The sequence below is a fragment of the Zootoca vivipara genome, chromosome 3, assembly GCF_963506605.1.
Source record: "Zootoca vivipara chromosome 3, rZooViv1.1, whole genome shotgun sequence".
Lineage (NCBI taxonomy): Eukaryota > Metazoa > Chordata > Lepidosauria > Squamata > Lacertidae > Zootoca > Zootoca vivipara.
Genome location: NC_083278.1, coordinates 39,249,328 through 39,265,900, shown reverse-complemented (window position 1 = coordinate 39,265,900; position 16,573 = coordinate 39,249,328). Strand labels below are relative to the sequence as shown.

The 16,573-nt window shown below is 42.1% G+C and overlaps 1 protein-coding gene across 4 annotated transcripts in view; it reads right to left on the bottom strand.

The window, feature by feature from the left end:
- Nucleotides 1-423: 423 nt before the first annotated feature.
- PRSS35 (serine protease 35) overlaps nucleotides 424-16,573 on the bottom strand; it is a 176,220-nt gene continuing 160,070 nt past the window's right edge. For all 4 annotated transcript variants that reach the window (XM_035109511.1, XM_060272562.1, XM_035109510.1 and 1 more), the window contains one exon: nucleotides 424-3,314. In XM_035109511.1, coding sequence (XP_034965402.1) covers nucleotides 2,051-3,298 — 1,248 coding nt within the window. In that variant the 5' untranslated portion in view covers nucleotides 3,299-3,314 and the 3' untranslated portion in view covers nucleotides 424-2,050. The remainder of the gene's footprint in view (nucleotides 3,315-16,573) is intronic.

Sequence of the window (16,573 nt, the reverse complement as noted above, 5' to 3'; positions counted from 1 at the left end):
AAACTGTGGGGTAATTCCTCCTTGCTACCCTCATGAATCCACCCCCCCCCCTAAAAATTTTAATGGTTGTTTATAGAATATAATAGAACTGTGATTCAGGAACTCCATTTCCCACCAGGTGGCCATGCTAAAACTTCCACTTTGTGTGCTCTGCTGCTTTAAGAATGAGTGCCTAATAGTGCAGGGGAAATTAATTTAAAATGATAATGTTTCCATATAAACACTGAACTTTGTTAACAGATTTTAATTTTGTTTGGGATGCTTTCAAATGCATATTTCAATTATAGAAATGGTTAAAAGTAAAAAACAAATTCGCAAGTCAATGCCAAATTTAATATCCCCAAATAATTATATACACAAATGGTGTTTTAATAACATCTCATTCACACAATATAGAGATGATTTTTTAAAAATTTGGCCATCAATATATATTTTAATAGTCATTTATTTTTTTAAAAAAAATCTTTGTTCTTCCACACTGGTGGAAAAAAATTGATCAATACAAGTTAAAAACTGAATTACTGTAATGCTAATAAAAACCAAGCTTATATGAGCCTGGAGTATGCATCTTAATGTTACATATTAAACAGCATCCTGACAACCAGCTTTGTCACAAAGGTCTTTCACATACACTAGTACATTTGAAGTAGGAAGCTCAGCTGATATAATTTTTAAAAAGCTACTGAAATGTGTAAATTTGCAATACTTAAGCTCAAGTTAAATACTTTGCTAGTAAAAGTTGAGGTTCAGAAATGAAAATGAACCCAGTTGGTTTATTGCTATATAATAAGTCACCTAATATATTTACATAAGAATTTAACCTACATTTTCCGTAACGTTGAAAAGAATTATCTGCTTTTGGAAATTCTCGATGCTGAGAATGAACACAACTACCCAACCCAGAAACCCATCTGAGGATAGTCCCAATTCAATAGTCATCTCAACAATGTGTTTTGGCCTTGTTGTAAAGGCTTCCCCATTCACTTCAATGAATGGGCCAGAGATTTGTATTGAAAAAAAGAGAGCTGCCCTCCTCTCTAGTGAGGTGAATGGGGGCTGCCCTTACTCTCAAGTGCATATGGCCTCATGGGCCTATAATCCCATTTTTTAAGACAACCTTATTCATCTTTGGTATGTTTAGCTCTTTTTAACCAGTTTTCAAAACTTGAATTAGTAGTTGTCACTGTTGCCTCTTATCAAAATTAACATCACTTGATGTTGATGGTTATATTTTTTTAAGGCAGTGATTTGTTCAAAATAGTGACTGGTTAAAACAAATACACATTTACTGTAACAGTCTCACTTTTGCATATCTTCTAAAACTAAATTTACAGGCATTAAATTGTACTCATATGGTTTCTTTCCCCCCACAAACAGAAGACATGCTACATTCATTAAGTTTCGCTTTGCTATTTTAGAATTCAAGGGAAAGGAGTTTGTGGGTTTTGCATATGATCTAAACTAGGCTAACTTGGCAGAGGCATTTCAATGTGAAGAGGTATTGTCTACAGTAATAAGGGTTATGAGAGAGCTTTGTTTCTTGTCTTATCCCAGTGTTTCACAATTGGATTCTCCTGCAGATACTGTACAATAATGGACATGCAACCTGCGTAACAGGAAAAGAAAAAACACTTACTGGAGCAGAACCCTGAGACAAGTAAATAAGTTGAAAACAAAACAATCACATAGTTTAATAGTACCAGTTAAAAGAGAAGACACTTCTCCTTAAAAATGCAAGCAAACAGAAAGAGCCATTAGTTTCTGTTCCATAATATGAATGACTCAAATTTACCACAATTTAAAAACAATAAATACAGTAATACAATATGGGACTTTAAGTGCACATCATATCTATGGTCAATTTAAACAACTCAGTTGAAAAGAAATTCTGCTAAATGCTGTGTAAATGTTTTCAGCATATCAGAAAAAATGCTGGTTTCAAGTTCAAATAAAGTCAGATGCAGGTCACTGTACGTTCAGCATTTATTTTTGCAGGTTCTTCACTTCATAGCACTGTCAGATACTAGAGCTGATCTTGCATTGGCTGCCATTAGCCCTGTGCACAATTGTCATTGTTCCCATGTATCCAGAGGCAAATCTGGGCATATTTGACGGGAGTAATTCGAACGGCCACATTGTAATCCTGCTCTTCCCCATTGACATCCACCCACTGGTGACCGGAATAAATGGCAATAATTTTGCGCTTCCACTTCTTCTTGTTGGGCTCTTTAAGGCGAAGGTAGATTCCTGATCCGGTAGAGCCAGACTCGGCGTCACAATACTGGTAGAAGAGATCGCTGGATTCCTCAGACACGCTGCAAAACCGATAGACCAGTTGGCCAGATCTGTCAGCATCATATCCGGAAAAGTGGATCATGCTTCCAGGCATTGTTTTGCTAGCCGGGCTAATGCCCAGCTCCATGTATTTCTTCTTGTGAGGACGCTTGAGCTCCAGGACTGCATAGTCGTAATCCACTGCAACATCTCCAGTTATGCCTCTCAGCCAGCCTTTGGGGATCTGTGTGCTTTTAACTCTGGTCCACTGGAAGGAGGGCTTACGCTCAGATTTCCTCTCATTCAACCCAGATGCCTTTTGTTTCTTGCCAGCTCTCTTGCTGGGACCTTGTTCCAGCTGTTTGGCATCAGCATGGTGGTCCTCAACCTCTGACACTTCCCTCTTGCTCCTCTTGGCTCCCCTGCGTCTCTTGCCACCGCCCCCTTTGGATTTCAGCCTCAGCAACCCCACCCTCAGCTTCTTGCTGCCTTTGATGTAATCTGTGCCATCGTGCACACAGTGAGCAGCAGTGAGGACGTGCTTTGGTGAAATCAGGATGCCGCTGCAGCCCGTGGAGATCTTTACAGCGGTGTTGAAAGGGAAGTTGGTCAGGAAGCGCATGTCGGAAATGCTGAACCTGCTGTCGGTGCCATAGACCTGCCTCTTTCTCCGGGAGTGCACCTTGGCGGTGGTGTTTGCCTCTGGGTCAAGATCTGCTCCCAAAACATTCACCTCAGTCAGGGTCCGTGTGCCGTTCTCGAAGACAGTCTCGTAGGAGAGGAGCTCCTTCAAGTCTGACAGGCGTGGCACCGGGAGAGTCCTTTGGCATTCAATCCCACACACTCCACTCAGCTCCAATTTGGCATTTGCTTCAAATTTAGGAGCATCGAGGAGGAAAGTTTTTTCTTTCACTATCTGTGGTACTTTTCTTAACTGCCAGCTGAAATCTTGTTCTGCATCTATTCCATTCATGAGGCTCCAGACAGGGGTGGAAAACAGCAGTAACAGAAGAGCACGGTCCATCGTGTCTCTTGGTTTTCTGTTAAAAACAAAACACAAGAAGTGTTTGTTTAAATGTTGTAGCTTCAGAGATGTTTCCATTTAAAGAATGACATAAGTATTAGACTATTTTTGTAGCATGGTTAAGATATTTAAAAATAGCAACAACACTCCTAGAAAAACAATAAACTGAATATGTAGGACAAGGTACTCTGACCACCATCATTATCTTTCTCTATTTATAGATCTTTGCAATTGTGTCCTGTATTTGGCAATATATAACAATATTGTCATTAATTTGGCTATGAAAAGCCAGGAAGATTCATGAAAATACTGTATATTTCTTTCTGTTCACTCTGCTTTTAACCACTTGACTTTGAAACTATGATAAATCTAAGATTAAGTTCCTCCTGAGCTTAAACTTCAGCCATGGTCCCCCCCCCCACAAAAAAAACAACCCTTTGTAGGTTGCCTGAAAATGACAGATTAGGGACATCTATACAGCTCCACACTGCATTTCTATCTACCTAAAGGCCAAACTAGATGAGATATTACTTGGAAGATCTGTCACAGTTATCTTAACTTCTAGGGATCAATGACATGCTTAATCTGTATGGCAAGGGGATAGGAATTGCTTATCACAGGAATAAATACCCCTGTTAATAACCTTCACTTCCATCTGGCATGATTTTCAAGCAATAACTCCTTGCTGCCATGTCTTCCTTGCCTAACTTCCCTCTCATTTAATTTCCTTTCCTTTTTCTACGCTAGGCTGCTTTGCTTAGGAATCTTGTGGAATCCTATTGTCTCCTCCCTTTTTAGACACACACTCATGGAGACCCTTCCTTTCTTCCTTCCTTCTTACATCACACCAACATCAATTACTTTCAGGTGCGAGGTCAAAAGCAATTCTTTCTCACTAGGCCTTTAACTGAACAGCATCGGCCAATATTGCTTTTAATTTTATCTGCTGTAACCCATCCCACAACTGTTTTATGGTGAAGGGCAGGATATGTTTTTTTAATGAATAAATACCAAGCTCTTTTCATGGGCTAGAACAGAGGTGGACAACCTTTTTGCCCCCTCTGAGGGCCATATGCAGCACTTTGACAGGCAGGTGGAGCTGCTTGCCAGTCGGTGGTAAGGACTTACTGGAGGGGGGGGGCACCAGCATCTTCTTTCAGCCTTCTGTCCCACCCACCCACACTTTAATCTGTCCCCTCCCCAGCTGCATTGGCAGTGCTGGAGAGCACAAGCTTTAATGTGCATTCCCCAGCAATCCCAATGTAGCTAAAATAGTTGTTGCCACACTGCCTACCAGGATGGGAACAGTAATGGCTCATCTGGGCAGTAGAGGAAAGTGGACAGGGTTCCCTGGCACTTTGTGGGCCTACAGAGAGCTGAATGCAAATCTACACATCATCGTTCTGCCCAGACGCTGAGGTCCAGCGCCGAGGGCCTTCTGGCGGTTCCCTCGCTACGAGAAGCCAAGTTACAGGGAACCAGGCAGAGGGCCTTCTCGGTAGTGGCACCCACCCTGTGGAATGCCCTCCCACTAGAGGTCAAAGAGAACAACAATTACCAGACCTTTAGAAGGCATCTCAAGGCAGCCCTGTTTAGGGAAGCTTTTAATGTTTGATGGATTTCTGTATTTTAGTGTTTTGTTGGAAGCCGCCCAGAGTGGCTGGGGGAACCCGGCCAGATGGGCGGGGTATAAATATTATTATTATTATTATTATTATTATTATTATTATTATTATTATTATGCTGTTTCCCATAGGTGGACTAAGAACATCTCAAGCTATAAATGAAAGATGGGTTGTTTTGTAATAAAGTATGCTACAGTACAGTGGTTAGTACATAAACTGGTGGCATGAAAGGATAACTACCGGTAGGCCTGGAGGACATACTAATATTTACTATTGGTATTGCCTAGAGTTGCCAACTTAAATGGGGTATTTATATCTTCACTGTTTCATTTGAACTTCGAGCACTAGTAATTTGTGACGTAAAAGAAAAAAGCAAAGCATGTTTTTAAAAAGAACAACTTCCCTGACCGGGCATCTAAGTACCATTCTTATCACTAGTGATCAAGTGAATAATTATTTGCAAGCCTGAGCCAGGCATTCCAAGTTAGTTAAGGAAGGAGAAAACCCAAGGTATTCTTAATAACTTAGAGCAAATCTACACATCATGCCCATGCCTGCTGAATGCCAGTGAACTATGTAAATGGAACAAACATGGATTTTTACAGGTTGAATTTGATGCATTACAGAATTAACAAATACAGTGACTTCTGCCATTTGGAGAATGGAGCTTGCTTTCCTCTCCCACTTTATATATTCACCACTATGGAAACCTCAGACATGTGTGGAAATGGCAGTACCTCTAATTATACCTTCAGAGTTAGGCATTTAAGGACATGCATCTGGTTAGACTCTATGGTTCAATATTGTAATTAAAGTGCAGATCAGGATAAAGAGCTCTCTTTTGTTGTTATTATATATACTAGAGTTCAAAAAGGGCTGAAGTCTACATTAAAGGTTTTAAAAAATAATTGTTTTCAGAATTAAAGGCTAAAGGTGAAAAAGATGGAAAAGATGTGGCTCAAGTTCTAAAAGAAAGTAAGGAAGACAGTAGCTATTATTGAAATGTGGGTTTTCTGTGGCTTTTAAATTACCTGGAATAGCAATACAATCCAGAAATGGTTTGTGTAGCTACAGCAGTTGGCAAAATCCCTTCTTTAAAACATATCTGTTAGTGCAGCAAGCCTAAGGATCTTGCTATGTGAATCAGGGTGCACATGTTTTTATTTGATGGTAATCCACATAACAAGACAGGCCTCTGCAGGTAGATCTCTTGTAGCAAGGACATAGCAGTCAGTTGTAAAGTAACTCAGTTGTAAAGTAACCCCCCAGTCCAGTGGGTGGTGTTGAAATATTAGGCATGGCAGGAGACCATTTTAACATACAGCAGATCCCTTCCTGCCTTCTCTCCATGCCCTACTGAAGACTCCACTTCCAACAATGTCAGCAAGAAGGAAGTTGTAGGCAAAGAAAATGCCTCATTTGAGTTCCTTCCCTCTATCCACAGGCGCCAGGTCTTGGGGGCTTTGGGTGCCATGGCACCCACAATTCAGGGCTCCGACACAACTTCTACCGAAAGTTGCATCAGAGCACTGACGCAACCTCCCAGACCACATTGGAGGCCCTTTCAGTTGCGTTGGAGGTCTTGTGAGGCTTCAGATGTGACCTCTGAGACCCCGCGAGGCCTCAGAAGCACCGCCGATGTCACAGGTGCCATTGGGCACCCATAACGTGGGCCCCAAGTTAGCACCCCTGCCCATATCCTTGCCTTAAGCATATTATCTGCAGAAAATGACATGGAAAGGAGTGGGGATTTGAACCCTGGTATACAAGTCCCTAGTCCAGTGCTCCAACCACTGTTCTGCACTGGCTCTAATCCTCACACAAACTGCACTCCAGAAGCAGCAGCAGGATCTTAAAGGTAAAACAAGTAATGGTCCCCTGCAGCATTGGGTGCCATATCCAGCTGGAAGAGCAGCTAGGCCTGCACCATGCAGAACAGTTTTAAACTTCTGAACTACCACCAAGTTCTTCCTGATGAGGGTGATCCTATTTGATTGGGGTTGTTAATGGTTTATTTTCCCTTAGAAGGTTTTTATAATAAAACAGGCTGAGTGTTGCAACTCTTTGAAACTAGCCCTGACACCACCACAAAGACCACACCAGCTTCTTGTATTGCATTACAGTCTGTTAAATATATATTCCCCGCTTACAGCAAACTCAGAAAGGTAGCTTGTAATTAGCTTCTGGCTGTTTGGTACATGTGATCTAATGGAGACTCTTAGTGTTCCTCTACTGCTCTAGCTGTAGCTCCTGCCTCCCTCTTTAGCCCTCCTGGGTTCTCCTTCCTTTGGCCCCAAGAATGGAATGAAAAAACACCCAGATCTTCCTCCTCCTGCTGCTGCTGCTCTGCCTTGTCTCCCAGAAGCAAAGCCCTGAGCAGTGTCTTTCTTTGGCTCATACCCACACTTGCCGTATCAAACAAGTGCAATCTTTTGGAGAGTTTGTCCATAAGCTTTAATTAGCTTGTGTTTAAGTAAACAAAGTTACCGGTCCAGTCACGCTTCCAGACGTAAATCTTCCCTTTCAGCAGAGCTTTTTTAGCACAACGGCAAAGAGTAAGGTGAGTCAGCAAGAGTTAATTCAGGAACTCTGGAGCAGGTTGCAAACTCAAAAGGCTTTATTTACAAAAACGTAGCCAGGAGATAAGGCAGACATTCTTCATCTCTGGCCAAGTAAAACTTAAACAAAACTGTGCCTCAGTGCACAAACTTCAGGCATCACTCCTACACACAGCAACCAAAACTAAGAGATAACACTACTGAGAGAAAAAACGCTCCTAAGAGAAAGAACACATCAAGGAACTGACTATTTATACAGGCTGTCTTACATTCCCGGATGCTTAATTAGGTTCAGCTGCTCAGTGTTTAGAGCGACTAGTGTAACTTAACCCTTTAATACCAATACCCCCTCTCGCTCGTGACACTGAGCTGTAACAAACTTAATTCAAATTCAGACCTGAACAGAAATCTTGATGTGATTGCAAACTCAACGCTTTTGTAAAACCATCTGCGAGATTATCTTTACTCGGGCAGTACTGTAGCTTAACCAAACCTTGTTTTACACTTTGATAAACGTTTTGATAACGGATGTCAAGATGTTTCGTATGTGCCTTGAATTGTCCTGATTCAACTAATCTAATGCAAGGTTGATTATCTTCCCATATTCTGATGGGTAGAGGACATTCCCCAAACAATTCCTGAACCAGTTGTTTATAGAACTCAAGTTCTCTGCAAACATCAGACACTGCATTGAATTCCGATTCAGTGGAACTTAAAGCTAAGAGTGATTGCTTTCGCGATCTCCAACCAATTAATGCATCTCCAAATTTTATAGCCATTCCTGAAACTGATTTTCTATCTTGTCCAGCATCTGCCCAACTACTATCAGCCCAGCATTCAAGTTCTGTGCTGCCCTCTGCTGACAGTTTTAGGCAAAGACTTTTGGTAGTTTGGAGATATCTCAACACTCTTTTTACTCCTTGCCAAGCATGAGTGGATGGTTTTTCAGCTTGTCTACATAACATATTCACAGCGTACGTAATGTCAGGCCGAGTCCACTGTGCAATGTGGAGTAGACTGCCTATTGCTGACTGGTAAACCTCGGGGTTACTGAACTCTGCTTGTTGCTCGGCTTGAGCATCTTTTACATAACTTAGTTCCATTGGGGTTTTTACACCAGCACATTTAGCCATTTTAAATCTTTCTAGTAATTGTTGGATTTTAGCCTCTTGGCTGAGCCAATAACTTCCTTTTTCATCTTGCTGTATTTTAACTCCTAGATACACGGATACAGTGCCTAGAGATTTTAGCTTAAACCTTTTCCCAAGTGTTGTGGCAAACTTTTGTGCACATTTATCATCCTTTCCACAGTATAACAGATCATCAACAAATATCAGAACCGCTTCTTGTTCACAACCAGCACTTTTTAAGTACAGACATGCGTCTGCCATGCTCTTCTTGAACCCCATGCTCTCTAGAGCATCAGATAAACAGACATTCCAGTTGCGGGCAGATTGTTTCAGCCCATAGATGGATTTGTGTAGACGCCAGACCTGGTTTGGCTTGTCTCCCTCAAAACCTGGCGGTGGCATCATATACACTTCCTCCTGTAAATCTGCATTCAAATAAGCCACATTGACATCAAAATGAAATAGCTTGTTTCCCTTCTTAGCTGAAGAAGTTAAAAGCATTCTTAATGTCTCTGACCTCGCAGTAGGGGCATAGATTTGGGAATAGTGTATGCCTTTGCGCTGCGAAAACCCTTTGGCAACTAGTCGGGCTTTGTATTGCAGCTCACCAGTGGTTGTGGGCTTTATACGATATACCCATCGACATCCCACTGCTTGTTGGCCTTTAGGAAGTTCAGTGGATGTAAACACACCGAGAGACTTCATAGAAGCCATCTCTTTCTCCATCGCTTCCTGCCACTTTGCAGCTTCTGAGCTTGAAAGCTGTTGTACCTCTGTGTAGCTTTCTGGCTCACATTGGGCTAAATTCACATATACACTTGTCACTTTAAACCTCTCTGGTGGTTTGCCCTTTGTGGTGCGTTTGGACCTACGCAATTCCACCTCTTGTTCCCCCTCTGACTGTTGGCTGTCAGAACCTTTCTCAGACTTTAAATCTGGAAGCGCCTCTAGGGATAAAGACCTTCGTTTAGATAATTCCCTTGGGCTTGGCGTTGTTGGCGACCTGCTGCGCTTTTTCTGCCTGCTAGGTCTACCTGTGGGCGATGTCGGAGCACTCCTAGACTCAGGCTTCTCTGCCTTAGGAGATGTTCCTTGTGCATGGTCAGAGTCTACATCTGAACCCTGTGCACCATCATCCTGTTCTGGTTCACCACCCTCTGGATTTTCCTCTCCAGTGTGAATTCCTAAATCATCCCTCAAAATATCGGGGTTACCATGCAAGCGAGTCCAACCGGACTGCTCACAAAATTCAGCGCTCCTGCTGATGACCACTTTGGTAGTATCCCCATCTGGATTCACGAACCTCCAAGCTTTAGAGCACGGTTCGTACCCACAGAAAATGAGTTTCTTTGCTCTTGGACCTCCCTTTCTCCTTAACGCTTTTGGAATGAGAACATAGGCTGGAGATCCAAACACCCTAAAGTAATTCACTTTGGGTTTCTTGCCATATAAAGCAAAATATGGCGTGGTGTCTATAACAGAATTATAAACGCGGTTCAGCACATGAGTGGCCGTCGTCCAAGCTTCCGCCCAATAACTCTGAGGTAGCTGCGCATCGTACAGCATAGAGTTTGCCAACTCTTGCAAAACTCTGTTTTTGCGTTCGGCTACGCCCCCTTCTTGGGGTGAGTAAGGCGTGGACAGACGATGCTTAATACCCTTTTTCTTAAAGAAATTTTGCAGCACAGACCCGGTGAATTCCGTACCGCGGTCTGACTGAAAAGCAAGGACTCTAGTACCAAATTCAAGTTCTACTGCTTGAACCCAATTTTTAACTGTTTCAGCAGCATCCCCTTTTGTCTTAATTGGAAAACACCATGTGACCTTTGTCTTGTCATCTGAGAGACAAAGCGCAAACCTCGAGCCTCCGAAGCTAGCGGTAGGCATCGGACCACATAAGTCCATATGCACAAGCTGAAACGCTTTGTCAGATTTCCTATCTGACCTGGGATAGCTGCACCTGTGAATTTTTGAACTTTTACAAGCAGTGCAATCCAAAAACTTTGTACATTTGTTTAGCTTACACCCTTCAGATAATTCAGGCTGTCTCTTAACGTATTGGAAGTTAATGTGTCCGAGACGCCTGTGCCAAAAATGAACGCAATAATCATGAGTGGGAGAGTTTATACAGCCAGCTTGGACCTGTTCAACTGCATCAGAATTAGTCTCAAAGCTGTATAGTCCATTCTTGCACTCCACCTGTAAAAGAGACACACCATCCTTGGAAATAGTGCAAAACCCACTTTCAAACACAGTTTTAAACCCATCTCTGTCAAGTGTTGATACAGACAAAATACACCCTTTCATCCCCTCTAGCACATAGGCATCAATTTCTGTGTTCAAACAGCTCAGGAACACTGTGCCTACGGATCCTAGAGAACGTGTGGATGAATCAGCCATCTTGACAATTTTGGGAGTTTGAAGTTGCCTGCAATTTTTCAAACGAACACTAGATGGCGCCACCAGGTGATGGGATGCACCACTGTCAATAATCCACCGTTGATCACTCTTGCAGTCACGAGCTCCCCTTAAAGCCATAGCTGAAGCTATGTGCTGTGAGCTGTGGGCTTGGCCACGCCCTCCTCCTCGTCTCCGCCGTCCTCTGGAACTCCTTATCTGGTAACTAGGGGCAACGGCTTTGAAGTTGTCCTGGCCTGCATCACGTGGACAATTCCTAATTAAGTGGGAGGGAGAACCACAGCGGTAGCAGCGTCTAACTGCAAAGGCATTCACTGTGTTCTCAGGCTCTGCACCCCCACTCCTGGGCACAGCACAGCCTCCCCTTTCAGACAAGCCTTTTTCTCTTTGTCTCTTATCCTGTTCATCTGCAAGTCTAGATGAAATATATTCCAGCGTTAAGTCACTGGCTTTCATGCATTCCAGAGTCAGAGCAAGAGTCTGGTAACTTTTATCAAGAGAGGACAACAAAATATATGACTGCTGCTCCTGTGTAAAAGGAATGTTCAGTTGTCTTAATTGGTTAAAGACAGAGACCATCTTGGCAATGTGCTCTTTCACACATGCTCCCGGCTGCAGACGTAACTCAAACAGAGTCCTCGTGGCATGGATCCTGGCCCCAGCAGTGTTTCTGGAATTTAACCGCTCCAGGGTCGTCCAGACCTCATGCGTGGACTGTAACTCAGCTACATAAGGCATTTGTTCCTCGCCCACCGCTAACGTTAAAAGACCTTGAGCTTTACGATCACGTCTCTTTGCAGCTGCAGCTATCGCCCTGTCTGCTGCTGAAGCGTCTTCTGCAGCCTCCACAGGAGATGCCTGTGTACAGTCCCATAACTCTTTAGCTTGCAGCCAGACCCTCACCCTGGCCTTCCAGTCCTGCCAATTTTTCCCATTCAGCCTTGCAAAGGGGACTATAAAACTTTCCTGGGGCTGTGCCATCCTCCCTGGGGTTTAGGAAAAAATACTCACACACTTGTAGACTGCTTGCTTGCTTCCCAGCTAATGAGGTGGCTCCTGCAGGCGTCTTCCAGCAAGTTCAAAACTGCGCAGTGCCTCTTTAAAACTTTCAGCACATTGCAGGACTCAAGCTGCTTTCTTTTGGCTGCTTTTTTCTGCTTTCCCCTTTGCTGGCAGCCTCTTCTTGGCTTCGCTCCAGTCCTTTCATAAATCACTCTGGACTTCAAACCTTATCTCTTTTCACGCACTGCCATAACCTGTCCATAAGCTTTAATTAGCTTGTGTTTAAGTAAACAAAGTTACCGGTCCAGTCACGCTTCCAGACGTAAATCTTCCCTTTCAGCAGAGCTTTTTTAGCACAACGGCAAAGAGTAAGGTGAGTCAGCAAGAGTTAATTCAGGAACTCTGGAGCAGGTTGCAAACTCAAAAGGCTTTATTTACAAAAACGTAGCCAGGAGATAAGGCAGACATTCTTCATCTCTGGCCAAGTAAAACTTAAACAAAACTGTGCCTCAGTGCACAAACTTCAGGCATCACTCCTACACACAGCAACCAAAACTAAGAGATAACACTACTGAGAGAAAAAACGCTCCTAAGAGAAAGAACACATCAAGGAACTGACTATTTATACAGGCTGTCTTACATTCCCGGATGCTTAATTAGGTTCAGCTGCTCAGTGTTTAGAGCGACTAGTGTAACTTAACCCTTTAATACCAATAGAGTTCCTTAGCTTCTTGCTGAACCTAGACTTTGTGCTGCCATGGCAACGAGGCCAGAGCTCACCTTGCGACTCACTTGACTCTGGTTTGCAGGTAGAGTGATTATATGCCCCATTCCACCGAACACAGTCCTCTCTTTGGAGGGCTGCCAGGAGGATAGTCCTCTTTTTCATGGCATCCTCTATATGAAGGGCTGCCCAGCCCAAGCCTGGTTTAAAAATAAAGAACCATAAGAAGAGAGTCTGTTGGCCTTGAAGGTGGCCATCAGCAGTTGGTACCTTGACAGACTGAGCTCCCCACTGTTCCCCCCCCCCATATTTCCACTTAATTTTCAGTCATTATTTCTAAATTTCAATCTGTACATATCAATTTGCATGAGCATATTTTATGCAAAACTGCAACTGCTCTTTTTTTGGTCATGCCTTTCCTCTCTTTTGTAGAGGAAAGTAGAGGAATGCACAGCTTCTTAAAACGGACCACACATGTATCCTGCCCAATTGTGGGTGTTTTGATTTTGATGGTGAAGCATCTGGATTAGCCCCTGGATCAGATAGATATGCTATCGAAAGTTTTCCATGCTAGTAAATATTTAGTAGTTTATTAGTAATCATGGAACTTATTCTCCTTTGCAGTTCATCTGGAAACATTACAAGACTTCTACTTAAGGCAGATTGGGAATACATTAGAGGTAACTGAAAGCAGGTGCTAGTGTTTAAGATGTTTAACTGGATTATAAATTTGACAGTGTCTCTTATATTTGCTTTTCAGTCTATTCTTACTGGTTTTGACCCCTCCTGAAGGCTGAGTTGACTATGAACTAAAGTAAATAAATACTGCTTTTCTTCATTTTAACTTTCCTTTCATATTTTTCAACATGCAAGTATGCTTATGATGCTGCCACCAGAGGGCAGAAAAATCTAGACATATCCAATAATAGACTTTATGAATTCCCTAGAAGGCTGAAATTGTATTTTTTAAAACTCCTACTGTACTTATTTGAGTATACTATTACTGGAATATGGTATTATTGGTATACTTCTTCATTCAGTGCTGGAATTCCACTGGCAAGCAAGGCTTACCTGTGGGTTTAGAGATCTGCTGTAAGACAGAATAGGCAACACTGGGCTCGATGGAATAGTCTGTGGTCTGACTCCATGCAAGGCAGCTTCTTATTCCACAAAGCTTGCTGTGTTGTTTTCTTTTAGGGGGCTACACTTCTTTTTTATCTTTTTGAAAAATGCTTAGCACCCTTCAGACTATTTTTTTTAATGAAAGTACCATCTTATTTTTTCAGAAACTTACTGTAATATTGTTATAGGATGGCAGCTACTCGCCTTAGGATGGGCGTGCAAATCCCTTCATCTTAAAAAAATAAAAATTTATATTTATATACTGCCTACTGCAATGGGCTATGGTACTACCCTATTCCAAGATCTTTGGGGAATTTCTCTATTACATTATAAAAAATTTATTGTCAAAAAAGAGCTCAATACACAAAATACTTTACCTAGGTTTGCCCTTGGAATACGACACAAAGGTGCCATGTTCTTTATAGCCACTCCAGTAGCCTAACTATACCTGATTATCTTTTTATATTAGGGTACCCAGTACATGAGTTTCCAAGTTACTGTGTTCCAACCCTTCCTTAGAAACCAGCCTCCTAGTTAATTCCTTAAATGAACGAAAATATACATTCCGTATTACGGCCCACTCTCATAAAAAAAATACTGAGACTATACAATGGGCCAGAGTATTCATAATTCTAAGCCGACCTATGACTCAGCAAGAACAAACAAGCATGCTGGTAACCAGAGTGAAAAATCACAGTTTCTACACTCCTTCTCTAGTCCTGGACACTGTACTACCCACTCAGACCTAAGCCAAGGTTTGGCTTGGTTATGTGTAAACTTGGGCCTGTGGCTATAACCAAAGTTTGTTCTTGGATTACCACTTGCAGTTGAAGGAGACAAACCAGGTTCGCATATAATGCTCATCCAAACATGACTCCGCTCTGTATAGCATGGCAGCAACAAGGCCAGAAGAGGAGTGAAGTGGCCGCAAACTTCTGGGTACCCACTTGCTTGCTCTTGGTTTGGCTTAGCGTTATGTGCAAGCAAGGCTAAATTATTCTTTCTGCAAATTATCTTAGATGCCTACTCTCCAAAACAACTTCAAAAGCACACCAAATAGGTGGCAAGAAGATTTTGGGTTGTAAGCACCAGAATTTTACTCAGTTACATATACGTCACTTATGCATGAAGACACATTTTGGCACACACAATTATTTTAAGGAATCAGTAGAATGGTACCTGTCACCAGACAACCACTCTTTTGACAGGCTTATGCATACAGTACTGCTAAATTCATGGCATGTTTTAGAGAGGAAGCATTAAACACTGTAGTCTGTACCAGAAGGTGTACTTTTTATAGTTTACAAGGTTATTTGCAGGGAATTCCTGGATCTTAAAAGCCTTCAATGAAATTCAGTTACTTCCCTCCCTCCCCAACAACTTATGTTCCAAGTATAATAAGAGTGGTGAGTTTCCAAAACAGTGGCTCAAAAGCCACAGGAACTTTGTGCATGGGTCATCAGTGTCCAGTTATAAGCATATGCTGCAGAGGCTGAACGGGCAGGCATGGAAATTGCAACTAAACTCTCAGTATGCAGTTGACAGGTGACTCCCAAAGGAAGATGAATTTCCATTAGCAGATCCCTGAAAAAGTCTGAAACCACTGCAAGAAGAGAAAGAGTTGCTGTTGGCAAAGAAACTGTTATTTCTCTGTTTCTGGTGACGGCTTCATTACGTTCTTAAGGTTAGTGCTGTCAGCGCTAATCTCCTTACACTTTGCAATGTAAGAAGACCTGTGATGAAGTCTCTAAGGAGCATCCTTCATAGGTTACGAAGTAACTTTCGCTTCTAAATTCTTCCGCCTGCATCCACGGGAAGTACAGTAACATGCAGCTGGGTAGTTGTTGAATTATTTAAGATCCAAATGCTCATTTGTATAGTATCTACTCATTTGTAGATCTTTATTATAAGCTCTATTACATAGAAAAAATATATAAGAGACATATATAAAACATGCCACAACTGGACCTATTTTGAGGACTTGTTCAACTTTTGGAACAGCCTACTGTATAACCAAGTATCGGTACCTAAGCACAAAGCTTATAAAAATGACCTTGCAAGAAGACTAAAATAGATTGAAATTGGCTTTAACAATTCATATAATTCATTCTGCTTAGTGTTCTTTGAACTTGCAGAAACCACAACTCATTCCAGCCAACGGTTTTAAGGGGATACACAGCCTCACATTTACTCTCTATTACAGACTAATCAAAATCCCTTTGTCATTTTTATTTAAGTGTAACCACTCTTTAGGGGTTTCTCCCCCTCTTTCAGCTTCTCCATCTCTTTCTCCTGAGCTCATTTCATTTATTTAAACAAGGCTTCCGAGGCTGAAAATCAAATAAGTAACCTTAGTCAAGAGACTTTTGTGATTCCAACACACAGCTTGTCAGTGCTAGAAGCAGCAATCTGGATAAAATTAGTGTCAGTTTTCCAAAAAGGAAAGACATGGCTAGTTCCGCGGCTGGTTCTGCATTTAAAAGCTGGCTATTCCAGAGCAGCAAAATTGCTTGCAAGGACAAAGTTGCACAGTAGACACTTAAATCAAGGCTTTCTGGCTGTCAACTGTGCAAAATATAGCTATTGATAAAAATTAGTACTGCTCTCTTATGCATAAACCCTACTTAGGAGCACACTCAATATATACAGCTCCCAGGCTTCCCCCTGCTGCATTCTAAGTGCAAACTTTTAAATTC